The following is a 26,450-nucleotide window of genomic DNA, read 5'->3' on the forward strand; positions in this document are numbered from 1 at the left end:
TAGCCCTCAGGCCTAAAGAGGGGTACGTGGGGTCCCTGTGTGTGTGCTGGTTATGAACCCTGGGGACTCACATCAGTGGTTGGGGGAGCACTAGATCCCTGCAAGTAAGAGGAGATAAGAACCTGAACAGGCAGCTCAAGCCCCACCCCCAGGACTGCTGGCTGCTTTGCACTGATCAGGTGCTGTTGACTTTAGATGAATAGAGAAGGTGGCCCCAGGTGAATGAAAGTCCCTGGAGGTTCCGGTTCTGAGGCAGGGGTACAATCAGGCAGGGGAGGTGCTCCAGTACCAGCCACTGCCAGATTAATAGCATTTCCATCCTGTCATCCAGGCTGGCTGCTCCTGCTTGCTCCCCTTGTGTATCCAGAGGGCCTCACTTCCCAAGAGATCCCACTCTAAATGTCCCCGGGTGATTCTTCTTCTCCCCCAAGGTGGTCCCAGACAATCCCTGCCCAGCAGCAGCCCCCCAAACCCAAGAGCAAGAAGCCAGCGGTGCTTCATGACACAAACATGCATTCGTTTTATTCACAAAACAGCCTGGTTTCCTAAAACAATACAAACAGCATGTTCATCAGCAGGAAGCTGGCCATGGGCAAGAGGGCCCAGGCCGAAGGGGACCCCCCTGGGCACCCACCCCCACTGGCCGGGGACCACGCAAAGAAGCCCTTTCTTCTGTCGCCATCAGCCAGGCCGGAAAAAAAAGGACTTACTTTCTCTCAGGGAAGTAGCCACGATCACGATCAGAACTATCGAGACATGGGCTCCCCAGATCTCAATGAATAAACAAACAGAACTTTCATTTTTGCAAAATCATTGTTGGGGTGGGGGACCCCGTTGTGGGGACTGTGGGTGTAGCACGCCTGGCCTGGGCCTGGGGGTTGGGGAGTCTTCTCCCTCCCCCTCTGTGAGCTCCTCGAGGCAGCTCTGCCCACGTGGATGGATACAGAGGGGCTTCAACACGGCGCCATCAACATTCTCTTTATAAACGCGAGTGGGTTCTCCAGGCAAACTATGCACTATTTCATGGTCAGAAAGAATCAAAGGAAGTTTAAATGAGGGTGGAGTTAAACTGTGCTAAATTACAGTAGTGCTTATTAGTAACTAGATTTCAAAAGGTTACAGAAATTTACATTCTCTACACAAAACTGCATCTCCTGCACAGACAACATCGACATCGACACAGGAAGGAAACTGATTGTCCATTCTTTGCCCAGGAAGTCTCGGTACTTTATAGATTCGTCTTTACCTCTTTTTTTTGTTGTTGTTCTTCCGAAAAAGCAGTTAAATTTTTTTCCTTTTTCTTTTTATACTAGGGACGTGGAGATGTTAAAACGACAACAAAAAATATATATATATAAAAACAGGAATGAAATCTGTGAGAGAATATTTTTGGTTCTAAAGATGGGTGCATCCGTTTGTCTTCGCCCGAATCCCTTGCCGGAGACCACACGAGCAGTGACATTGCACGGAGAGGGCAGCTTTGGGTTCCCGCCGCCGTCACTGAAACCACCGGAAGGCGGCTCCCGTCGGAAGCATCACCTTCTGGCGGGGGCGGGAGACAAAAACAAGGAGAGAGTTCAGTCAGGGTCCGGCTGGGTCTGGTGCAAAGATGTTCCCCGTGGATGGTCTCATGGTGGAGGGATGGGCATAGAGTAAAGGCAGCCACCCTGTGGAGTTCCTGCCATCCTGGCCAGGCCAGAGAAGGAGCCTTGACCCACTGGGTCGCTGAAGGGCCTGGAGCACCTTGAGGCCTCCTGAACCACTGTGCCCAGGAAGCCTCCTTCCAGACAGAAACATCCCTTCCCCTGGTCCAAAGGCCACAAGCACCAGGCGGCTGTGGTGCACCCGGGAGCTGTGTGCAGGTTTCTGTCGAATGAGCTTACGTGTAAGCGTGTGCACTGAACACATATATGGATGGGCGCCTTGAGCTCTGCTACGGTGTGTAGCATGTTTGGAGCTGTGGTGGGGAGAAAGGATACTTGCTATGTTTATTCAGAGGCTACGTCTATGTGCACTGGGCAGGGGTGTGTGTGTGTGTCTACAACAGACGAGAGTGGGTGCCTTTGTGTGCATATAGGTGTATTCTCTGGGCAGGAGAGCAGATATATGAGGTTTGGGGCTCAGGGGGTGGGTAGCCACGGCTGAGATGCCATTATTGTTTTCCAACCATTCTGGACATTTGCATCAAGCCCACTCAGAGGGGTGGGGCCAGGGCAGGGGCAGCAGGCAGAAAAGATACTTTTGTACCCAGGCCTGGCACCACAGCTGGGCTGACACAGCTGGGGGAACAGGGACAGGCCTAGCCTCGAGGCAGAGAGAGAGCCATATGGGAACCATTTGGCCTTCTTTAAGCCAATCCCATCGTGGACAGGCCTTGCCCACACCCCAGGCTCACCACCTAACTCCAGGCCTATAGGTCCCTGGTCATTGGCTGTGCAACCAGACTGATCTTGGGGCCTCAAGGCACCCCAAATATGTCAATGAGGCGTCTAGAACCAGGGTTTTTCCAGGCTTCAGAGCAGAGCTGCCAGCACTGGAGCTGCTCTATCCTTGAGTGGCCTTGGGGGAAAGACGAGGCTCTGAAGGGACAAGTGATAGGGTTACCTTAAAGCCACAGGGTCCATGGGACAGAACCCTGTCAAATGGGACAGGGGAGAGTCCCAGAATCTTAGGTCACAGACAGGAAGCTTTAGGACATGTCTGGAATTTGGGAAGTTGGGATGTGTATGGGAATCTCAATACCTGACCCAGAACTCCTGGGGGGCCTGGCTGGGAAGGCGAGGCCCTTGCCTGGAGTTTTATGCTTGCCTTGCAAACTACAACCTAATGGGATGTCAGGATGTGGCTCTGATGTTGGGGGCAGTGAACTGGTGTCTCAGAGACTGGCCTAGAACCCCAGAGCCCAGGGACTGGGCGTCCCCCAGACCCTCACCCAGGCGGGAAAGGTGGGGCTGGGGGTGGGTTTGGACTGCCAGACCGACACAAGAGCCCACACACCTCCCTCTAAGGCGCCGTTACCTCCAGAGCAGCGGAAGGCTTCTTTTTGAGTTCCTCACATTTTCTGAATTTGCAAATCTGATGGCCAGTCTTTCGGTTCCTACAACTGCTGCACTGCTCGCAGTTGATGCGCCGCCGGCAGGGCGGGCACATGCCGCAGCGTTTCCGCTTCTTCTTGCCTGAGCTGATGGCGGAGGCCAGCTCGCCCTGCATGGGGTACTCGGCCAGGCCTGCCATGTGCAGCGCACTCTCAGCCAGGAACACACCCGCCGGGGTCATGATGAAGAGGCCTGGGTTGATGGGGAAGGTGCCCAGGTAGGGGAAGTCGGACTGGCCATTGAGGACTTCGGCACCTGCCACGGCCTCCATGTCGGGCAGGCCCGCACCCGCCTCGCTCATCAGCGGTAGGTGCTCCTGCACCACGCGCTTTAACATCTCCGTAGACTGCGCGAACTGCTGCAGCGTCAGCTGTCCTTCAGCTGCTAGCTCCGTGGCCCGCTCAGCCTTGCTCAGCAGGCTGGCCACAGCACCACTTTTGTGCTTTGAGGTAGGGTTGCTTTTGTCCACAGCCAAGGCTGCGGCCAGGTCGTGCCCATTGGCCAACAGGGAGGCAGCAGCTGCGGCTGCAGCAGCCTTGTCGGCAGACTCCCCACCCATCATGCTGCCACCGCCACCGCCCCCACTGCCCCCAAAGGAAGAGTAGTGGGAGAGAGGGCGGGAGCGGCGCAGGCTCTTGTTGAGGGGTTCGCTGATGATGCCGCTTTTGTTCCGACGTTCGGGGGGTGGTGCGTCATCGGCCACGGAGGCTGGTGCAGCAGTAGCCACCGCTGCACTCTTGTTGGCCACTCCTGCCTTTGGGCCACTGCCACTGCTGCCATTGGTGGTGCTGCTACTGCCACTGGTGTCCTGGGAGCCACTGCTGAGGCTCGACATGGTGGGGCCGAGGCCCAGACCCGGGTGCTGGGGGAGCCTGCCAACTGTGGGAGTCCTCAGACAAATGCCGGGCCCTGCTGCCCACAACAGAGATGCCTGGTGGGCCTCGATGCTCAGGGCAGGCACATGGTCAGCTGTTCACGTGGAAGTGTCTTCACTCTGTCAGGACAAGAGGATACAGTGTCAGAGCAGTGGTAAACATCTCCTCCTCTACCACCACCACCACCACCACCACCACCACCAGTATCTAACAACCACTAGGTATTTAATAAGTGCCAGCCCGCGCCCATAGGTAGGATTTTTAAATTTGTATTATCTCAGTTAAGACTCACAAGAACCCTATGAAGTAATGACTAGTAATATCCTATTTTATAGATGAGGAAGACAAGGTTTAAGAGAATTGACTAGCCCATGGATGATAAATGAAGTGGCTCAGCCAGAACTGCCTTGCTCGGATCTGGGAGACCCTGATGGAGGCAGGCAGTCCTTCCTGGGCTGAGAGCTGGAGATGTTCATTGAGCTTGGGGAGATTATAAAGCAGCCGTGGGCAAACTACGGCCCGCGGGCCGGATCCGGCCTGTTTGAAATGAATAAAACTAAAAAAAAAAAAAAAAAAAAAAAAAAGACCGTACCCTTTTATGTAATGATGTTTACTTTGAATTTATATTAGTTCACACAAACACTCCATCCATGCTTTTGTTCCAGCCCTCCGGTCCAGTTTAAGAACCCATTGTGGCCCTCGAGTCAAAAAGTTTGCCCACCCCTGTTATAAAGTCACCTTCTACTTCCTAATCTTCCTTCCCTGGCCCAACTATGGAGAAGAGGAGTTGGAACAGCCTCTGAAGGGTAGACCAACAGAAGGTGTAGACCAAAAAGTGTGGGAAGCTGCCCCTGGATTTTCATTGGATATTCCTATCACATCAATGATCTCAAGGCTCTGGTAAGTCCTGCAGGTAAAGAAACAGTTTGCTGTTGTTTAACAGAATTTGCCAAATAAGAGCTCAGAAACCGTATTTCAAGGAGCATGTATCCTCCTGCTACAGGGCAGACAGGATACTATGCCAGAGGACAAGCCTTCACCTGCAAGAGTGGGGGACACGCTTGTGCACACATCAGCACACACTTCCTTCTCACTCTCAAACCACTCTTATCTCTACTCAGGCCTCACTGCTGTGTTCCAGCCTGACTTCCAGATGGACCTGGGCTGTGGGCAGGAGGGACCTCTGGCTGGGGCAAGTTGGAACTGAGATTCAGTGTGACCCTTCCCAGGACAGAGCCTGTTCTGCTCAGGCCCCAAGACTAAGGCACATGAGCAGCCGGGCTCCTTGGCCAGGAGCTCTGGGAGGAACTATTCCAGATGGAGCGGAGTGGCAGTTTCCTCATCAGCCCTGGCTCTCTAGCATTCCTTCCCTGTCTGCTTGCCTTGGCCTAGCAACCCCCAGAAAAGAGGCGGGAGGACAGGGCTCAGCCTAAGCAGCTGGTGGATCAAGGGGGAGGCACACATCTGGCTGGGCCTGCCCCGCCCTGGCCTTGGGGGCGGCACACACTGCATCTTTGTCCCCAGGCAACCCCACCATCCCCCAGTCACGGGACTCAGCGTGTCCCAGGAGGTCATCTAGTCCAACCCTCTGCACAGACAGAGGAAAATCGAGACCCCAAGCAGGCAGGGCCTCTGCCCCAAGACTGCTAAGCAGTGGTAACGAGGAGGAGCAAGTGTAGGAAAGGGAAACCCTTATCTCCAGGGTGAGACAAATGGCAGGCATTAGTAGAAAGCCAGACACTCTTTGGCCTGCCCCAGTGGGCACCAGCCCACCTAGGCTCCTTCCTAGTGAAAGTAGATGAATGGTGAGGAAGAGCTGGGCAAGCTGGCAGATTCCACCAGGACAAACCCAGGAGGGCCTGTCCAGGCTGGGCTTCAGGTGTCACAGACGTCAGAGTTGTAGTAAGAGAAAGAGGGTCATATATCCCCAAGGATAGCTTTGCTCCACCCGACCGCCTAAGGGCCAAGCCCAGGCTAGCTCTTCGGCCTCTCTCCTCAGAGGTCAGTATCCCTCCAGGCACCAGTGACCCTGGCTAGGTGTTGGGGACTAGGGCTATGAGATCAGGCCAGGGACCATCACCCCAAGTCAACTCACCGAGCTCCTGCCCATCTGAGCTCAACTACCCAGCCCCAGACTACATTCCTAGCAGCCCGACAGGAGAAGGCAGGCGCCCGCGGGTTGGAGAGCTGGGGAGGGGAGCAGTCTGTGCCCTAGCCCCTGTGCGCATCCCCCCAACCCCCCCCCCCCCCCCCGCCTCTGCGGCCTGCTGGCTGGTGGCAGAAATCGATAGCGGCATTAACTCTGCTCTTGCTCTACTCACCCCCCCCCCACCCTCCCCCACCTCCCAGCTCCAGGATCTGGCTCTGCGTGCGGGGCTGGCAGGTCAATTAGAAGTCAGCTCCCTCCAACACAGCCCGGCCTGCGTTCAGGGCTGGTGCTCTGGCTGAACCTCCCTGCTTTGTCTCCATCCTGAGTCTCATGTGGTGGGGACCAAGCCTCATGTTCTGTTCATCTCTGGCCCTGTCTTTGAATCTCTCTTTAAATCTTCCATTTTTCTGTCTTTCCTCAGGGACTACCCTCTCCCAGCCCCCCAGGTCCTGGGACATGCTGAGCTCAGGAACTGAGGACGTGATATGTCATTGAACAGGTGCTGCAGGCAGAACACTGTGGTTTCTCAGCCACAGCAACTGAAGGTGGGGAGTACACAAGGGGAACTGGCATGCAGGCTCACTATCTTCAAACCCCAGAGTGGGCAGACACCAACACTTAGTTCCCAAGTCCTGGTCCCTAAGATGTTCCAAATCTGCCCCTCTACCTGGCTCATCCCCTCCTTCAGACCCTGGAAAAAGCTGATGCCCTGGTCTCAGTGGACCCCTGACCACAGGGCCCGTTTGCTCTACTTGTGGAACAGGAGGACACAAGAGAAGGCCATCTCCCCGGCCCCAGCCTTCTACTGCAGGGCACACAGCAACCCTTCCCAGGCCAGGAAGGGCCTGGCAGTGCCAAGGCAGCAGGGGAGGAGCTGGGGCTGCGTTGAAGCGGAGCGGGAATGAGCGGGAGGGAAAGCTGGCGGGCAGGCGGGCGGCGGCGGGCGCATCCATCATCGGCCCTGCCAGGAACGCATCCAGCCCCCAAAAAGAAATACTGCGCCTGAGGAGGGACAACAAAGGGCTCCGTTTCATCAGCAATGTGGAGCCAGCGCCCCGCCGCCCCGCCAGGCGCGGTCAGCCCACAAAGGACCCCTTTGTCCATGCAGGAGCCGGGCCGGCCAGGAGCTGGGACCAGGGGCTGACGGGCGGGACAGAGCCCGAGGGGGGTGCAGGGGGTGGGGGAGATCAGTCTTAGAGAGCTGGGGGGCAAAGGGGAACATGGGGGCCGAAGAACAGAGACAGGTGGTGGGGACAGAGGATCATGAGACAGAGAACTGAGGGGTGGGTCAGAGAAAGGAGGGCTTGAGAGGACACGGCACATGGTAGAGGCTAGAGGACACAGCATCACAGAAAGCAGAGGAGTGGGCAGGCTCAGAGACCCAGCGCACCGACCCGGGTCTGAGCGACATGGAGGCAGAGCCCTGAGGAGAGAATCCCAGACTTGGGGACCTGGGGACCAAGAGAAAGCAGGTGGTCATACCCATGGGAGAGGAAGGTAGAGGGGGAGGTTTGGGGGAGACCAGATGAGATCCACCTCCCTAGGGCCCCAGCCCGCTCTGGCCGGAGGCCTCAGGGCTTGGCCATGGGGACCAATCTCTTGTGGGTTCAAGTTCACTCGCTGGGCTGGGAAGAGAGAGAGTCAAAGCTGGGGCCACTCTCCTGTCAGTGGGGCCACCCCTTGTCTGTAACCCCAGACCCTGGTCAGCCCCAGAAGGCATAGACTCTGCCTTTCTCCACCCAGCTCCCTTAGTGACACAAAGGCTCCCTTAAGTAACCAACCCTATCAGCTAGCATTTACTGAGCACTTACTGTGTCCCAGGCCCTGTGCTCTTATGTTTTACATTCTTCTCTCCCTGACTCCTTTCCAGAACCTGGGAAATAGGAACTTTTAACCAAATTTAGAGATGAGGAAATTAAGGCTCAGAGAGATTCGAGCTGTCAGGACAAGGTCAAACAGCTGGTGCTGTTTGGGGTAGAACTCGAACCCAGAGCTCAAGTGTCAGTTGCCACCCTGCTCTGGTGACTGCCTTTGCTCACCTGGGCAATTGACAAGAGTCGTCCAGAGCAAGGTGACCCAGCTACCCCGAGACTGCCTCCATCTCCCAGAGTTGTTACCGCGCCTGTCACCTTTACGTGGTCAGGGGGTGAGCTGTCACAGACCCCCAGGGGAGTACCCCCACCTGGGGGGCTTGGAAATACCCAGGCAGGAACCCAGAATGCTGGGCCAGTGACAACATAATGCCAGCTGACAATGAGGTCACCGGAGGTGGTAGCTGTACCTTCACCCCACCCTTAGCCCCAGAGGGACCAGGATTCATCCCCAAGCCAGACAGCAGGGGGTGGGGCACGGGGGCACCGTGGCGTGGGATGGTACTGTCTGCATGTAGACGTGCACGCAGGTGGCCCCCAGTGAGACGTTCTAGTGCTCGGTTACACACAGCCCCCAACCGACCCAACAGCAGCCCCATGCCCTGTGCTGCTGACGACAGGAAGGACACAGACCTTCTGGAAAAGTGCGCAGGAGCTGGGCCACCCAATGTGAAACGAGCAAGAAGGGAACCGAGTGGGGCATAGGATGAAGGGCCTTCTTGGAAGAAGGGACCAGTAGCCTGTGAGTTAAGGATAAAGGAGAGGTTACCAGGGGGGACACAAGCCTGAAAGGGTTCCTAAGAAATGGAGAAGTGGCTGTGAGAATTTTTTTTATTGCTTTACTGAGATATAGTTAAAATACTATACAAATCAGCCATTTATAAGTGGCTGAACAATTCAATACTTTTTCATAAATTTACAGAGTTGTACAATTACCACTACCAAGAGCAGAGTGTGAACAAGGGGCCAACCCTCCCTCCCGCCCTCTCTTCTCCGCTGGCTGGAACAGCCTCCCAGCTGTCCCTTCTGCTGAGGTAAGGCCTCCTGGAGGAGGCTGCATTTCAGTGGGGACTTCAGGGCCCTGCAGGGGAGCCAGAGCTGCCATAGCCCGGGCAAGCCAGCTTTGCAGACTTGCATACCCCGGCTCATCGCAGTACCCTTCCCCCACAGTTCCACGCTCACTCCTGACATCCCTGTTCCACCCCCTTAGACTCCTCCACCCACCTTGGTGGGCCGGTCTCCTTGGCCTCCAAGGGAGGCAAGATGGACAGACAGACTGATGGAAAACTGGCCAGTGGTGGCAAGCAGTAGACCACAGGCTATGGTGGTTGAACTGAGCTGAGCAATTGGGTGCATGTGTGTGTGTGTGTCGGGGGGGGGGGGGGGGTCCGTCTCTGATTTTCATGATTCAGCCTGGGGAGTTTCCAGAGGGAACAAAAGCCCCACTCAGGCCCAAGGAGATGCCCATGGGACACTGGTCTTGGAGGCTGGGAGAAGTGCAGACCTGGCCAGAGAGCAGAGCACAAGTCCAGCTACGAATGGACACACATACAAGGACACATTGACCATTCCTAGCACCTAGCAGATGGCCTGGGGTGGGACATGCCCTCAATACACTAGGGTCTCCCCAAGACTACTACCCCAAAATTGACTGCCAAGAACAGAACAGGGGGCTGCAATCATGTTTCCTGGACTCTACACCCCCTGACACTCTTATACCCCTCCTCCCAGGGCAGGCACAACCCCCTTGCCTGGGGACAGAAACAGGCTGCTGAGAAAACCCCAGGAGTACATAGGCTCTGTGCTTCCTCACAGAACGCCCAAAAAGTTCTGGAAGAGGGGATCAGCCTATTTCACGGATAGGAAAACTGAGGCCCAGGAGGTATACCCTGACCTGGGGCTCGAGGGAGTGAGGTGCAGAGCCCGGGACACCTCTAAAAGACAAGGCCTTCCTCAACAGCCAGGTTCCTTCCCTGGACGAGTGAAAGGATGAGGAGGGGTCTTCCTTGCAGTGTGACCTTGGCTTATGGCCTCTGAGCCCATTTCCCCATCTGTAACATGGGACCGTGAAGATAAGAGCTAACATGAATGAAGGCCTCCCTGTGTGCCAAACACTGATCATTCCTTGTCTCATTGAATCCTCATATGTACTTTCTTAAGTATTATTATTGCCCCTTTTAGAGCAGTTAATTTGATAAGCAGTTATGATGTAGAGAAAATGATGCCTTCCCCATTTAAAACCACCTGGACCTTAGCTAACGTTTTGCAAAGTGGTGACATCAGCCTGGAATCAGAGCCCATACACTTGCTTAGGACCTCCCTGCTTGTGGGTCTCACTACTAGGCAAGCCAGGGAAGGCTAGTTCAGACAGTTGGCCCAAGGAATTGGGGGGGGTCAGTCCTTCTAAAGTTTGGGGGGGGGTTATGACTGGCTAGGGGACTGGAGTCCTGAGGTCTAGGTTTGTGCCTCCATCTTTTCCTTCCCCGTTAACTGTGACCAAACCTTTCCCCCACACTGAACCCCAGTTTCCCATTGTAAAATGGAGAATGGTTCTTATTCTTCATCCCAAACTGCAGGAGCCATGATTCCAGAGGGGCCCGGGGGGAAGGAGGTAGAGAATACAGAAAAGAAAAAAAAGACTCCAGAGTGTGACAGGGTCATTCTCCAAATCCTAACAGTGATGGCGAACCTATGACACGCATGTCAGAGGTGACACGCGAACTCATTTTTGGGGTTGATTTTTCTTTGTTAAATGGCATTTAAATATATAAAATAAATATCAAAAATATAAATCTTTGTTTTACTATGGTTGTAAATATCAAAAAATTTCTGTATGTGACACAGCACCAAAGTTAGGGTTTTTCAAAATGCTGACACGCCGAGCTCAAAAGGTTCGCCATCACTGTACCTAGGAGCACCCCAGAGGGCCTAAATTGGTCTTCGATTGGTGATCTACAGCTAGGGAAACTGAGGTCTAGAGAGAAGGGTTTGGGGTTAGGTCATAGGGTTGGGACCAAACCCCAGATGATGAGACTTATTGGGGTGAGCAGCATCCAGCCCCCTCCTGCCTCCATCTTCCCAGAGGACTTGATGATGGCAGGCCCTAATAATGAGTGCATACTCTCTGCCAGGTGCTAAGCATTTTACTCACTGAATTCTCTCTATAACTTTAAAATTATTATCCCCATTTACAGATGAGGCAACTTAGGTTTAGGGAAATAAAGTCGCCTAAGGTCACCAGGTCTGCCTAAGGTCACCAGGTCTGCCTAAGGTCACAAGGTCAATTCGTGGCAGAGCCAGGACTTGAAACCAGGTCTGTGTGACTACAGGGCCTGGCCCTCCAACACTGGCCGAAGGCTCTGAGGCACATGAGGGAGGGATTGGGGCTTTTCAGCTCTCAGTCTAGGGGAACCCTCTCTAAGTTTCCCATGGGTCCTGGCTCTCAGGCTCTGGTCAAAACACGTTAGGGCACTGTTGTAGAAAAGTCTGCAGCTGTACCCTAAGGCCCAGGAAAAGACAGGGGAAGGGGCTGCGGGTGGGCCGGACAGGCCAGGCTGGGCCAGAGCTCCGGGCATTCCGGCGGCCTCCGCAGGAAGCAGAATGGGACGGAAACCGGCTCCTGCCTCCTCCCCCAGAATCCTGTGGGCAGCCCAGCCGGGCCGCACAGAGGCCCTCTTTGTGCCTGCCCCAACCCGCCACCCGCGGCTGGCCCAGGGTTTTGAGTTTCCTGGGGGGTGGGGGCCCTGCCCCCGCTAAACCTCCAGCTACCTCCCCCTCTGAGGGGCGGTCACAGCAGTCCACAGCTGGAGGAGGAAGTGAGAGGATGGCCAGGGATACCCCAGAGACCCTCGGGGGCCTGGAGTCTGCCCACATCTCATCCCCCCAACACATACACACCCTAATCAGGAGCTGGAGGTAGGCAGAAGGTCCCAGAGACAGTGCCTGAAAGGCTCCCCCGCGCCTGCCCTCGCTGCCAGTAGCCACCAAGCCCATCATGACGCCCTCTGGGACCCCATCCCACTCCATCTTGGTGCTCTTGGGCTCAGGGTGGTGCGCATAAAGAGTCTGGCCATGTGGGTAGAGCAGCCATCTGTCAACTGCCATTTCCCACTGTCCAGGGGCTTCCTGGAAACACAGAGCACATCCAGGGGGAGGTGTCAAGCTCCCTTCAGCATTTCAGGGGACAAAAGCCCCTTGGGTGGCATAACTGTGCTCAAGGAACACTAGGCCCCAAGGAGTGAGCTCGGGTTGGAGTACTGGGAGGAGCAGCACTATGGACAAGGATAGCTATGTGTGTCCGCCTGGGAGGTGTGTCAGACACCTGTGCATGCTGTGTGCATACGTGTCTGGGGTGCCTCGGTGCATGTGGGCTTCAGCACTGATGTGTACATGGAGCTTATATACCAGTGTAGTCTGTAGAGGCCTTTGTGTGACCTCCCTGTGTAAAAGTGAAACGTGTGCCATCTACATCGGTGATGTACCTGAATGCCCGAGAGTATGTGTGCAAGTAAAGTGGTTTACACGGTGGATAGATGTTTGTGGGTTCTTCTGGCCTGTGGGTGTCAACACATCTCTGCCACGTGTACACCAGTGTGGTGTGTGTGTGTGTGTGTGCTGTGTGTGTGTGTGTGTGCTGTGAGTAGTATCAGGGCTTCTAAGGGGTCTGGGATGTGAGTCTGAGGCCCAACTGGGCCGGGGATGATGCAGACAGGAACTGATGCCAGGTGCTGGGGCCCCTATGGAAACAGGAAGCTGCCCACAGGTGCACTGGGGCTGTGGTGAGGCTGGGCTCCACCCAGCTTCAGTTTGTCCCCCTGAGAAACCAATCCAGGGTTCCACTAGCCTGTCACAGCCATGAGGGAGGCACCTGCCTTGTCTGCATTCAAACCCCAACAGCTCTGGCCAGCGTCTACCCGCCTGCCTGGCCTGAGCATGAAAAAAAACCCTGGAAAACAAAAGCCCCCAGACCGAAGGCCCTCCCTGCAGAGGCGTGGGGGAGGCAGGCAAGAGGCGGGAGGCGGGAGGCTGAGGAGGAGGGAGGTGTCGCTGCCCGCCACAGCCCCGGAACACAAAAATAATGAGGCGAGAGGGGCCGTGGGGCCGAGCCGGCTGGTTCCGGAGTCGCTATCTGACCTTGACAGATGCCACAGCTGGGCGCCTGGAGAGGAGCTGCAGCCACAGCGCTGCAAAATCCCCCTACCCCCCTCCACCTCCCCCAGGCCAGGTCGATGGAGGTTCAGGCAGGCCCCAGCCACAGGAAGCCACCCCACCAGGTGGGAGCGGGGAGACCTGAATGGGTCCCAGTCAGGGGGGAGGGTGGGGGTGTGGGAGGGCATGGAGACAGGGGAGGGGGGGCAGGGCCACTGCAGGGCAGGGAATGAGGTCTCCCGAGGGTGCCCTGGTCCTCAGGTATGGCTCTACATATAAGAAACACACAGAGTGTGATGTTGTGCCTGTGTAACTGTGAGGCGGAGCGTGTGTGGGGAAGGGAAGTAAACTGTGAGTGACAGAATCAAAGATCATACTTCGGTGTGTCTTTGGGGTTCACACAGGCTGGGGAGATGGGCTGATGTCCCTGAAACGGGTGTGGCCGCGTCACACAGGGGTGGGCACTGATAATTCCCCTGCCCCCTTCCAGAGCCACAGCTGTCCTGCAGGGGGCAAGCCGTGCTGGGGGCAGGGGGCAAACAAGTTCTTCCACTCGCAGCCAGAGAGGTGCCTCTCAGCCCTTCCTGGTCTCCCCTCTCCCACTGTGGCGGTGTCCCCAGCACAGGCATCGGCGAAGGGCGCGGGGTTGGGCACCACCACTCCCCACCACTCCGGGGACACCAGTGAGGGGCTGGGGTGTGAGCTGCAGGAGGGGATGCTGCGCTGGAGGTGGATTAGCAATTCCGAGCACTGGCTGCATAATTAAAAAATCATTACGGGCAGGCGGGCAGAGCCCAGCTCATGCTCAGTGCGGGCGGGGACACTGCCATGGCGCTCCCCCTCCCACCGCTTCCCCCGAGGAAAAATCCCACCTGCTAATATAATTATGGAAAAACACAAGCACAGAAATTCGGTTTCAGCAAACAACGTGCCTGAGTGCCCAGGGCCTGCCTGGCCCTCAGCACAGAGAGCAGGCTGGTCACTGGTGCCCAGATCTCTTGGCACGGAGGCAGGCCCTGCTGGGTCCACATCCAGCCCCTGACCTCCCCTCCCCGGCAGCCCCCAAGAGAGGGGAGTGGGGGGCAAATAAAACCTAGCTCCTCAGATCCCCAATCCAGAAGACGAGTCAGCCCTGATAGTTTACAAACGGGGAAACGGAGGCTGAGCAACCTGTGTGAGATCACTTTGTCGGTGGCAAAGCTGAGAGGAAGAGCTGGATCCCGCTGCACCGAGCCACCACCTCAGGCGCTGACTCCCCGCCCCCCGCCCCTCCCAGGGTCCCCCCAGCTTCCATCTCATCGGTTCTTCTCCCCGGGATGAGCATCTCTCTCCCGGAGACCGAATGGGACTGTCCAAGCCATGCACCCCGGCACTACCCGGAGCCTACAAACCTCACCCCACAGTGGGGCACAGGGAGCCCCAGCCTCCCTCGTTCAGGGACGGGGAGTCCTGGCTTGTCTGGGTTAAGCTAGGCGAGCAGAGCCCGCGCGGCCAGCTCTGGGTCACAGACCCCAGAAGGGCAGGAACAGCCGCCATCACCTCGGGCCTGGCGCGGGCGGCGGGCGGCGGGGAGGGGAGGGGAGCGGCCCTAATTAGCCGGCCTGGGACCGGGCGGCGGGCGCCGGGGCGGCAGACGCAGCAGCAGCAGCAGCCGCCGCCGCCGCCGCCGCCGGAGCCGCGCAGGCACGTCCGTCCGAGGCCGGGAGGCGGCGGGGAGCCGTGGCGCCCTGCGACGCGGGGGTACAGGAGGCCGGGGAAGGCCGGGCCGAGGAGATTCCGCACCGGGCGGGCCTGCCTCCCCTCATGCCTGGGTGCCACCAGGCACAGCAATTAGAGGCTTTCAAAGTTTGTCCTTAATTGGTTTCATTTTTGCCTCATAAATGATTCATGGCCCTGGAGGTCTGGGAGGCGGAGGGAGTGGCAGGGGAAATTTGGGGAGGCTTTTGCCTGCAGCCAGGCCCCCTACCTGAGGCTGGAGACGGGGCACAGCCCCAGCCCAGTGGATGTTGGGCCGGGGAAGCCTTGGGCAGGTGGGATCTTCCAGCAAAAATAAGAACCCAGGCCCTCTCCTTGGGGCACTGACTAATTAGAAACTGCAACTTCTCTGCAGACCAGAATTCTGCCCAGGCCCAGAGCCACTGCAGCTGCTAGGGCCCTGGGAGCATGAATAATAATGCGACGGTAAAAAAATAAAAATAAAAACAACAGTGTTAGTAATAATAACGACGGGGTTCTTACTTTACCAAGTTCCAGGCATCCATTATCTACTTTAATCCCCTCCCCACCAAGCACTACCAGGGAGAGGTACCAGGACCCCCATTTTACAGATGAAGAAGCAGAGGCTGGGAGAAATGAAGGCCAAGTCCCGCCACCTGATGTCAAAAACCCCCTCACTCCCTAAGCTCTCAGGACCACAGGGCTCAAGGCTGGACACCCAGAACAAGTCTGGGAAGTAAGTTTCTGAGGTCTCCATGAAGACCCCAGAGGAACCAGCAGCTCCACACCCATCTGGGCCAAGTTAGCTCTGCCCCTCAAAAAACTGTAACCTTAGCTGAGCAACATGCTCATGGGGCCATCTGTAAAATAGGAAAACTGGAGCCCTATAACCCACGTCCAGCACTAACTCTGTGCTGGGCATGGGAGATAGAAAGATGCCATGGACCCCACCCTCAGGAAGCTCCCAGTCTAGGGGGGAAATGGACAGACACACACAGAGAAGGGTGAACAGTCTATGCAGAGAACCCCAAGTGTTCAGCCAATGGCCTAACGTACTGGGGTGGGTGGTGGTGATGGTGCCAACGAGGGCGTTTGGAGGAGGTGAGGTGGGCAGAGGAAGCTTCTTTCCTCTGACCTCTTAACCCCTTACCCAGCCCACAAAGGATGCTCAGGAGTGGGTGTGTCCCACTTAAACCCAGGACTAGAGGTCAGTCCTTGAAGAAACCCAGAACTACAGACCGCATCCCTGATATGGAACACAAAGTGCTCGGCTCAGCCTGCTCATGATGGTCACTTTTATTCTGAACCACGATGCGAGGCAAGGCCTACACCAGGGGTGGGGAACGTCTGGCCCGCAGGCCGTATAAGGCCCGTGAAATCATTTGGCCTGGCCCTGCCAGGGCATGAAAGGTGAGTTAATGAAACGTTTGACCAAGTACAGCAGGCTAATTTTTAAGTTGACAATTTTGTATGGCACCAAGCAAATCTGAGTGGATGCTGTATAGACTGACTCCCCCTAGAGGCCCCAGCACTCTGGGCTGTTAGCTCCCAAACCTGCTGGCCGTCGCAGTCCCGTTGGCTCCTTGCTGTCCCACTCAGCCCAACGCCAAGGTCAGATGCTTCAAACAGTTATACCTCCCTGCACCTCACCAGAGCCTTCTGAGTGGTATATACGGCCATCCCTGTTTCTCAGATGAGGAAGATGAGGCTCAGAGAAGCTAAGGGACCTGCCTAAGGTCACACAACCTCTTGAAAGCCCAAATTCTTCACCTTGCTGGCCTCCTGCCGTATCTCTGACCTGTCCCTGGCTTAGCCACCTCGTGCCCCAGCCCTGACCCTCTCCTATCTGGATAAGACTGTACCAAGCCCACACTCCTGCAGACACTCGAACTTAGTTGGGCTGTTGTAATGAGGGGCCCTGGAAGTGGGGCCCCTGTATACTGAGGGAGCCCTAGGATATGGGGCCTCCTGCCTTAGCCTCGCTGGGATATCCTGAAGATTGGGTGGGGTGGTGGGGGAAGCCCCTACATGTACACAGAAATATCTGAGGGTGGGATGTGTGTGTCGGGGGGGAGACACAATGGTTCCAGGAGTGCCGGGGTGAAAGGGTTGGTCATATTCTCTGGCCTTCTCCTTGGGAAAGAGAGTCAACTTCAAGGCTCCTGTCACTGACACTTGGAAGGATCAGGGAGCATTCAGCCCTTGGGAAGAAGCCTAAGTGTTATATGACCCCCTACCCCATCCTGCTGGAGGATACAGCTGAATGACTTGGGCAAGTCACATCCTCTCTGAGCCCCAGTTGCTTCATCTGCACAATGGGCCCAATAATGTCCCTGAGCCGTTTGGAAAGCCTTTCGGTACAGGTTTAGACGGTTCCTTGAGAAAAGGGAAGACCTGGACAAAACCTTCAGTGGTCTATGTCAGCGGGGGGCACTTGAGACAGCAGGATCCGTGTACAGTAGAAGCTTGACAATGGCTTGTTGAATATACAAACAAGTGGCTGAGTTCTCAGGATGCCACGTTTATCTCAGCAGATTCAGTTGACAAACCCTTTCCAGGTGCCCACTCTGGGTCACAACACTAGTCTGTGCTTTCTTCCTCACTGTGCATCTGCTGCCCGTCCCAGGGCTGCCAGGCCAGCTCACTGGGGTCCCTCTCCCAGCCTGCCCAGGAAGCTGCATGTCTTGGGCGGGGCAGCACTCATGTCAGTAGGACTGGCTGGCTATGGAGCCTGCCACCTCTGGAACTGTCAATTAATTAACTTTTTTGAATTAATTTTCCAAGCAAAATTCCATAATTACATCTGTCTCATCTAAGCTGGGCAGGCAAGAGGACCCCACAATGAGATAGAATGTGGGGTGAGGGGGTGACCCTACCAGCCCCAGGACCAGGTCAGAGAGGCGCTGGGGGTTGCGTTTCACCAAAGCAGGGGGATTGCCCCATGTCCTTATGGATGCTGTCTGGAAAGGGAGGGGGCTGAGAAGCCAGAGCCCCCCCTCCCAGCCAGGAGGTGGGGGGCTCAGGGAGACCCATGACTGTGCAGCTCTTCCTGCTGCCCCCATCCCTAACCCCATGCCCCCAAACCACAGTGGATCTTGGCGGGGACCAGAAGCAGCACAGGCACTGTGAGGCTGAGGCGGCCTTGGCTGCAGCGTTCTAATTTCCCAAAGGGGCTGAGATTAATTAGCTCACACACAGGCGCAGAGAGAGGAGAGTGGGAGCAAGGGAGGGCAGTGTCAGGCGAGGAGCTGGCTGACGCTCACCCCTGCCACCGCCCGCCCAGCAGGCAGTCAGGTGGCCTTGACAGCCTGGGTGCTCTGAAGGTCAGTGGCCAAGCTGGCTGAGCCAGCAGACTGGCATTGTCTCCTTCCCAGAATCCCTGAGACCAAGGCTGGGGGGACCAAAACCAGGACAGCCGCCATCCCGGGGGGCGGGGGAGACACAATGTCACCACCATCAATCAAGTTTGTGCCAGGTGCAAAGAGGTAGGCATCACGGTCCATCCATGTCACAGATGAGGACACCGAGGTTGTAGATGGTGGAAGGGAGACTAAAATCCAGGCTGGCCCAACTCTAGAGGCCACCCAGCTGCCCCTGGATCCTGTGCTCACGAGCTGGAGCTGCAGGAGCCTGGAGACCTGGGGACACCAGTGGAAGGGCATGTGGGTGTGTCCTTCCTCAGAGAGTGTACAGAGCAGATGTAGAAGCGGAGACCAGAAAGGGGAAGTGACTTGCCACACGGCATAAGGCCCCAAACCCAGAGTCTGCTCCTCCATTTAAGGCCCGCGCCAACTTCCAGCAACATCAACTTGACTCAGTGACCTTCAGTGAGCCCCAACCCAGGGCCACAGTGGTGCCTGGTTGTCTTTGGCTAACCAGCACACCGATCAGGAGTGAGTGTGGGGGTCACTGTGACTATCCCTGTGTACAAAAAGGAAGGTATTTTCATCTCAAGGGCACTCCAGAAGGGGAAAGGAGCCCCCAGGAAGGTGGGAGGTTGGGGGATGGGGACAGTGAATGACCCTGATCAGGCCCCTAGGCGGCTCTCACAATTGAGTGTCCAGGAAGTTGTCTGCAAGATCACTCAGGGCGGCAAACTTCTCCCTGGGGAATCCCTGACCCCCTATCCCACTCCCAGTGAACCACTTCCGAAGCCAAGGCCAACAGGGCTCACCCTTTCCAGGCCTAAGGGCTCAGCAGCCCAAGGCCCTTTGGTCCCAACCTGGGGAGTGCCAAAAGCAGAGATCCCTAAGAGAGTAATGGGCCTGGGCATAGGTGAAGAGGGGGCTGGCCCAACTGGGAACATTACTCAGTGCGTGTGACCATGGGGAATGGGTGGGAGTCTCCAAAGGCACGGATGCAGGCCATGAAAGGGTCCACAGGGCTATGGAGTCAAGGTTCCTCTTCCACTCTGCAGGCTCCATCCTAGTGTCATCACCAGCCAGCGTGAGTGTCAAGGACAGCTTAAGCCAGGAGTGTTGGGGAACCTAGGTTGTGGCCCCAGTTCTGCCACTGTTTGCCTTTGAGTCTGAGCCAATCCCTTGTGCCTCAGTTTCCTTAGCCCCAAATAAATATTCTCTCCTCCCCACCCTCTTACCTGCAAGAACACGGGGAGATGAGCATACAGGAGAGGTCTGAAGGCTAAAAGGAGGGCAGCACGCAGCTGTCCAGGCTTACACTTCCTTTTCCCGCCCCGGTCCCTCAGCCCGGTCTGTTCTGTCAGAACTTCGTCCGTCTCCCACAGTCCCAAACAGCTCTTCCACCCAGGCATGTGCCAAGCTCTTCACTACCCTGCAAAGGCCTCATCTGCCACCTGGAAGTCCCTATTTGAAACTAACATGTGGCCTTGCTGTGTGCTGGGGAGTGGGGGGGGGGGGACACAGAAAGCCTTGGCTCTTTATGTTTCTTCATACTTTGAAGCCCCCAGGAATGACCAGACACCCAAGAAACCTAGGTCCCTCTGCCCTGGGTCCAACCCCTGTGGCCCAAAGGTCAGCCTCTTCTCTCCCACACCTCAGCATTCCCATCTGAGAAGGCTAAATCCAAGACATTCTAATTAAAGAGTCCATGTTGTGGGGTACCACTCCCAGGAAAATGCCAGCTTTGATGGAGCAGATGTGTGTGTGTCGGGGGGAGGCTGGAGATTCAGGTGTGACATGGTGAGAACCACACCCCACCATCTACTTCAGGTCTTGCAGCTTTGAGACAGAGATAAGGCTCATAACCACTTTATAAGTGGCAAAAGTGAAGTCAGAGAGGTTAGCATACTGGCCCATGATTGCACAGCAGGCAGTGACCAAGCCTGTCCAACTCAAGAATCCATGACTCAGGGGACATCCAGTCCCCCTGACTGGCCACTGTCATTTGTTTTCCTCACGATACTTGGGCTTCTCTTCCCTCCCTGACCACTGTCCAGGCCTTTATGGGGGAGACCTGTGTGACCAGAAAGAGGAAGCTAGCCTGGGCTGAGGCCTGATAGCCACCTGCTCCTTGACCCCTGTTGGGTTGTCTCAATCCAGTGGGCCCAGAACAATGTGTAGTCTGGGTGCTGGGCGACTATGAAGCCATCCCCATTAAACTCAATTCTCTCATTTGAAAAATGGTACATTTTCGAGTAAATGAAAAATGGGTGTGTCCCCAGTTCTGCCTAGTCCAGGGAAGGCAGGTCCCAGTCCCAGTGGGCAGCAGAAGCTTAGAGGCATCCCTCCAACCCAGCAGCCCAGCTCTGCAACCATTTTGCAGGCCAAGAGACCAAGAACTGGGGGGAAATAATGAGGGGCTCGGAAATGAAGGGGACAGAGGAAAGTGGGTGCAGGGAGGGTGGCAAGACAAGACTCCTGGGGTACAACCCATTAGAGCAAGGGGGTCTCATTCCTCCCCCAATCTCTGGCATCCCCCAATCTCCCAAAGACCCCACACCAAATGGAAGGAGCAGCTGATCACTTGGCATTCCCGGAAAAAAAATCAGTTTTCCATGGCTTTCCTTTTCTAGCCTGTCCTCTTCCTAGCTCCTCTGCATCCCCCCCATCTCCCCCAACCAGCTCTGCCATGGCCAGAGTGCCCCACGCTGGAGAGAGGGTTGGGTGTAACAGTTCCATGCCTGATACTTGTGCCTCCTCCTCAGAGAGGGCCAGCCAGTCTGGAAGACTGGGGAAAAACGTCTTCCTTCTCACACCCACCTGACAGAACTCAGCTGCCTCTCCATGGCCAAGGGTTGAGCCTCCCTCTGTGAGCCTAAACAGGGGGCATTTGGGTGAGAGGAGCCCAACCAGTTTGTGTGCATGTGCCAGGCCCTACTGTGTCAGTGCTCCTGATCCAACCCTGTGGCACCATCTGTGTGTGAGCTATGGCCCGAGGATGGCTGCCTGAGCCTGTGACAGGATGGGGCCTACACACAACTGCCTTATGGAGCGGTGTGTGGGGTCTCCCCAGCGGCATGTCACACACATGTATGACTGTGTAGGCCCATTTGCTGATATACGTGCCATTGTGTGTATGCACCAGAGGCTGGGGCTGTGAGTGTAACAGCGAGTGTGCTTCTGGAATGTCCAGGGCGAAGGTGATCGAGCCCCTAACATGTGTGTCAGTTGTGTGTGCAGGTCATGTGGAACTGCATGAGCTAAATGACTATGTTTGTTCAAAGTGTGTGCCCCTGGGTGTGCCACATGGGGAGTGCGTGAGTGTGCTCTGCCTGCCAGGCTGAAGGGCCTTGTGGGGCTGCTGGGGATGGGGTGACTCACATCTCCTGAGCTCATCCTGCCGCCTGCCCGCCCGCCCAGCTCACCCTGCTCTGCTGGGCTCATGGCCGCCAGCGCAAGACACGGCAGGGAGGCTGGCTTGATAAATAACCTGCTGCTTCCCCAGGCCTCTGAGAAAGGGAGGCTGCATCGCGGAGAAAAGGGGGAGGAGGGAGGGGGAGGCAGCCCTGGCCCCCCAGGCTCCGGCTGCCCTGGCCCCCACAGCCCAGGCTGCGGCTCCGGTTCCTGTTTCATCGAAACCTGAGCTGGGAAAAGCCTATCGGGTCATCTTGCCTGTCCCGCCGGCCGCCAGGCCCAGGCAAGCTGCCCCTCAGGGGACAAGCCCGCAGCCTGGCCACCGAGCCAGTGGGTGGGTGGGTGGGGGGAGGATATTTCTGTCCAGACTAAATGCAGCTCCAGGATTCTGTCTGCACCCCCCACCACCAACAGCTGCTCCCAGGGGCCCTATGGCTCTACAGGACTGACTAAATATAGCCCCCCACCCCCAACATTCACCTCTTCCCATTGGCTCCACCCACATGAGGATAGGAGGAAGGCTGGGAGCCCACCGTGTGACCTTGGGCCAGTGTTTCGCCTCTCTGGGCTCTCAGCTACAAAACACCAAGTATTATTCAGCTCTAGGCACTGACCTGCCTAACAGGCACTATTGGAAAGGAGACCACAAAGGCTACTAAATTGGGGTCTTTGTCCAGGGAGATAAGGGCTGTGGTCCCCTCCTCCAAAGTGACTCCCATCTGCTTCAGCAAAATGATAACTGGGGGAGCCCTACCCAGCAGCCCAATACCTTTAGGCTTATAAACATGGCCCCCTCTACCCTGCCTGTTCCTCACCCAGGCTGGGCAATACCAGGTTCCTCCAATCTGCCCCAGCCAGACCCTGGCCAGGAAACAAGTTGTGCCAGGTTTGGGGCGGGGGGGGGGGGGAGGGCCGGGCGGGGGGGGATACTTGGGAGCATGACAGCTGCTATTTCCTGGAGGCCACCATCGGGCATAACCCGGATTCCTGCCTGGCTCCACACTCTACCAGACAGCCTCTCCCAGGATCAGGCCCTTAACAGGGCACTCCCTTCCCCAATGTCAGCTCTGTCATCAGACCCCAGCCAGGGTCACAGTCCACTCCCCTCACTGTACTGCTACAGGAAGGAAGAAGCTGCTGGATATGCCTTCTGATCTGGACTGGGAGAACGGTGGTCTCTGCAGGGCTCAACAGGCGGGGTAGGCAGCCCCAGCTTCCCACCTCCTGCCTGCCTGCCCACCCGGCTGCTTCCCCCAGTCCCACACGCACCAAATTCCCCACATGCCTGTCTGTCTCTGACAGCTCGAGCAAATACTTGGCTGCGCGGGCACCCGCTGTTCTGAGCCCGCTGCGCCTCCTCCCCTGCCTTCCCCAGGGGGGCTCTGCAGACGCAGCCAGGGATGGGAGGGGGCCAGAGCCAAGAAGCTTGGTGGGCAGTGGGGAGACTGAAGGCAGGAGGGACCAGTCTCAATTCTGAGGCGCCAATCCCCCACCCCCAGGCCTGGGGGACCGAGAGACCTGGGAGGCCACTAGAGCCAGCCCTGGCTGGGAGGCAGCTGCCAACGCCCCACTGCCCCCCGGAACCTCCCAGGAGGACCTTCCGGAGGCCTCCCACTCGCCTCAGCCGATGAAACAGCATCTGCCACCCCCGCTGCTGCAGCTCAGGACAGGGCAGGACAGGGTGGGGGGCACGAGAGGCCCCTGGGGAAGGCTTTGAAATCTGGACTATGGCCCTGCGCCTCATGGCAGCCCTGGCCCCCCACCAAAGGCCCAGCCTCGGAGCAGGGGGGAAAGGCGATGCATTCCAGCCCTCCCGCAGTATGAGGGGCACACCCGCCCAGCTGCCAGGCCTGGCATGTCTTCACTTGGACTGCCTGGGGGGCCTTATTTGCCCCCAGCTACCCTATTTCCTGCTTGCCTTGCCTCCCTTCCCAGGAGACCAGTGAGGAAACACTTCCTGAGATCCGCTGGGATTTCCGATGACATTGCTGACTGGCAGCGCTTTTATCTTCCCCCACCTCATTCCTTCTCCCAGAGTCACCCCTTCAGCCAAGGAGCTCCCCTCCCGCCCCAGCCAAGGAGCTCCCCTCCCCGCCATTCCCCAGTGTCCACAGCACTCAGCACATATCCAGGCACAGAGCAGACCCTGCACGGATGACCTCATGGAAGAACAGCCTCCATTTTAGAGATGGCTGTACTGAGGTCAGGAGATAGCCTGGAGGGCTAGCCCTCCCATTCACTGCTCTTCTTCCTGAAGGAGAGAGACTCTAACCGTAGGTCCCTTCTCTATCCATTTACTCCACACCAACACTTTCTGCCCCAGGAACCAATTCAGCCCTCCCAGGCTACTGCAGGCATTAGGGTGACTCCAAGAAGGGTATCTCTGTGCTTTGGGTCGAAATGTCCAGCTGGCTAGTTCGGACTACTCTCCCACAAAAGAATTCCAACTGCACGGTCTTTGTGAAGCTAGACTATAGGATAGTCTCCTCTCCCATTGCACAGATGGGGCTGCTGAGGCCCCCAGGGGAAGGGGGAGCTGCAGACAGCCATGAATCAGAAGGGGAGCTGGGAAGCTGCCCGGCCCTGCCGGCTGTCGCTGGAAGCAACAGCCTACATTTCCTCCTCATACTGGTGCCGTGGGAAGCGTGGGAAGCGTGGGCAGCAGGTAGGCGGGTACCACCAAGAGGACCCCCACTGTGCCTGCAGGTCAGCCACATCCCCTTGCTCGCCTCACTGGGCCCACACAACCCCCTCCCCACACTGGATAGATCTCCAAAGAGCAGCGGGCCAAGAACAGAACTGGGTTTTCTGCCTCAGGTATGGACTCATGTCACCTGAGGGCACCACAGGGAAGCCCCTCCCTTCAGATCCTCAATGTCCCCTAGCAGCAAAGGAGATTGAAACATAACCATTCATGCTTTCCTCCAGCAGTAAAACCCATGGTCCTGTGATTCTAGAATCCCACCAGAATACGAATTCCTCTGCTCTAAGTGTTCTATGATTCTAGATTCCTGTGACTAAAAACTCTAGGCCACCAAAATCTGACACCCGAAGGAATAAAGACGGCCAAGCCCACTCCCACCTCCTGCTATGGGTCCAGCTAATCAATTTCCTAGCTAGCTTTGGGTGAGGTGAGAGACTGGATCTCTCCCATCAGGGTCAACAGGAACTGGACCTAAGGCTGGGGGAGGGGGCCTGTGGGCCTGTGGGTAATAGCTGGTCTAGTCCTGGAGAACAGACCAGCTCCTCAAGGCACACACAGCCACTGACACCGCAGGTGTCAGGAAGCCCAGCCCTCGTCAGAGCAAGAGTGGGTAACTAGAGGTTTGTGCGCCTGCACCCCCACCCTGCAGCTCAGAGGGAGGATGGGCGTCAGGTCAGGGCTGGTCTCTGCTTCTCAGGTTCCAAGCCAAGCTCCACGATTCATCTTCCTGTCTTCACCACCCACTACTTCCTCCTTCCCACCAGTCCCCTCACCTCTCAGGCTCCCAGGCTAGCCCCAAATCAGGCCAGCACACAGCCCCAGGGCAAAGGCTCCCAAGCCCATTGACAGGTAGAAAAACTGAGGTCCAGGGAGAAGATGTGACCTGCCCCGAGTGCTCAGCCCCCATAGCCTACTGGTCGCTGGCCACATCTTTCAGCCCTATCCCCTACCTCATTTCCCGGGATGCTCTACAGGGCCAGTGGATCTCTACATACCAATTTGATCAGAAGCACAACTCCTATCCCAGGGTCCCTTGAGAGCACTCATCCCCACCACTAATCATCTGGTCATTCATTAATTCATTCTTTCATTCACCTAACTGGCCAATCAGCCCATGTTCCCACCCCATGCCAGGACCCTTGACAGGGGTACGGGGATCTCAAGAAGGAGAGAGTAAAGCCTGAAGTCAGCAAGTACTGAGGGAATCCCTGCTGTGTGCCAGGCAGTGTGGAAGTTGTAGGAAAAACCGTATGCAGACCAACCCTGGCTGTCATGGTGTTCACAGCCAGGCAAGGGCTCTGCTAGGACCCAATTCCACTTGTCAGTGGCATGTCCTGGGGCAAGTCACAAACTCTCCAGCCTCAGTTTCCTCATTGGTACGTGGGGAAGCCAACAGCACCCAACTCAATGGGCTACCGTGAGGATTACAGTGAAGACGAGAAACACAGTGCCAGTTAGCCCTTGTCACTACCATTGTTACAACTTCTTATTATTGTAATAATTGGGAGGACAGCAATTGATTAGAGCAACAGCTAGAGCTCTTGAAACACTTAGCTGGTGCCAGGCATGGGAGAACGGGAAGGAATCACTACCACATCCCACTGCAAGGCTGGCAAGGAGCAGGCTCAAAGGATCCCACAAGCATCTGATGAATGAGGGAGTCAATGCAGGAGGCATGGCCCTGTCTCCAAGGAAGGTACAATCCAGCCTATGTTCATGCATGTTGCACATATACGTGCAAACACTTAGATGTGCACATGTATGTGCATGTGAAGGACCTGGGCGTTCCAGCAGAGGGCAAATTATGTGGCAGTGGGGCAGCAGTACAGGGAACACAGCTGCTCATACCAGGTAAGGTTCCCCCACAACCCCACCCCACCCCTGCCAGTGATCAGAGGATGTGGCAAGAGCAAGGACCAGGCCTGGTGGGGAGAGGCCTGGAAAGATGCTTTACATAGTTCTGGCCACCAGATTACAGGCCTAGGCTAGGCCCTGGGTGGGGGTTGGGGGAAGGCACTTCCAGGTGCTGGCCCACAGGAATCAGGCCCTAGAGCCCACACTTTATGCCTGTACTGGCACCATGTAAGAGTGTTCCTGCTGGTAGGCCTGGCAAGTCCTA

The 26,450-nt window shown here is 56.6% G+C and overlaps 1 protein-coding gene across 2 annotated transcripts in view; it reads right to left on the minus strand.

Annotated features, from left to right (window-relative positions):
• Positions 1-496: 496 nt before the first annotated feature.
• CXXC5 (CXXC finger protein 5) overlaps positions 497-26,450 on the minus strand; it is a 33,456-nt gene continuing 7,502 nt past the window's right edge. For both annotated transcript variants that reach the window (XM_006086506.3, XM_006086505.3), the window contains exons 2-3: positions 3,019-4,089; positions 497-1,542 (exon numbers count right to left, since the gene is read on the minus strand). In XM_006086506.3, the coding sequence (XP_006086568.1) occupies positions 1,498-1,542; positions 3,019-3,930 (957 nt within the window). In that variant the 5' untranslated portion in view covers positions 3,931-4,089 and the 3' untranslated portion in view covers positions 497-1,497. The remainder of the gene's footprint in view (positions 1,543-3,018; positions 4,090-26,450) is intronic.

Source organism: Myotis lucifugus, unplaced genomic scaffold, assembly GCF_000147115.1.
Source record: "Myotis lucifugus unplaced genomic scaffold, Myoluc2.0 scaffold_28, whole genome shotgun sequence".
NCBI lineage: Eukaryota > Metazoa > Chordata > Mammalia > Chiroptera > Vespertilionidae > Myotis > Myotis lucifugus.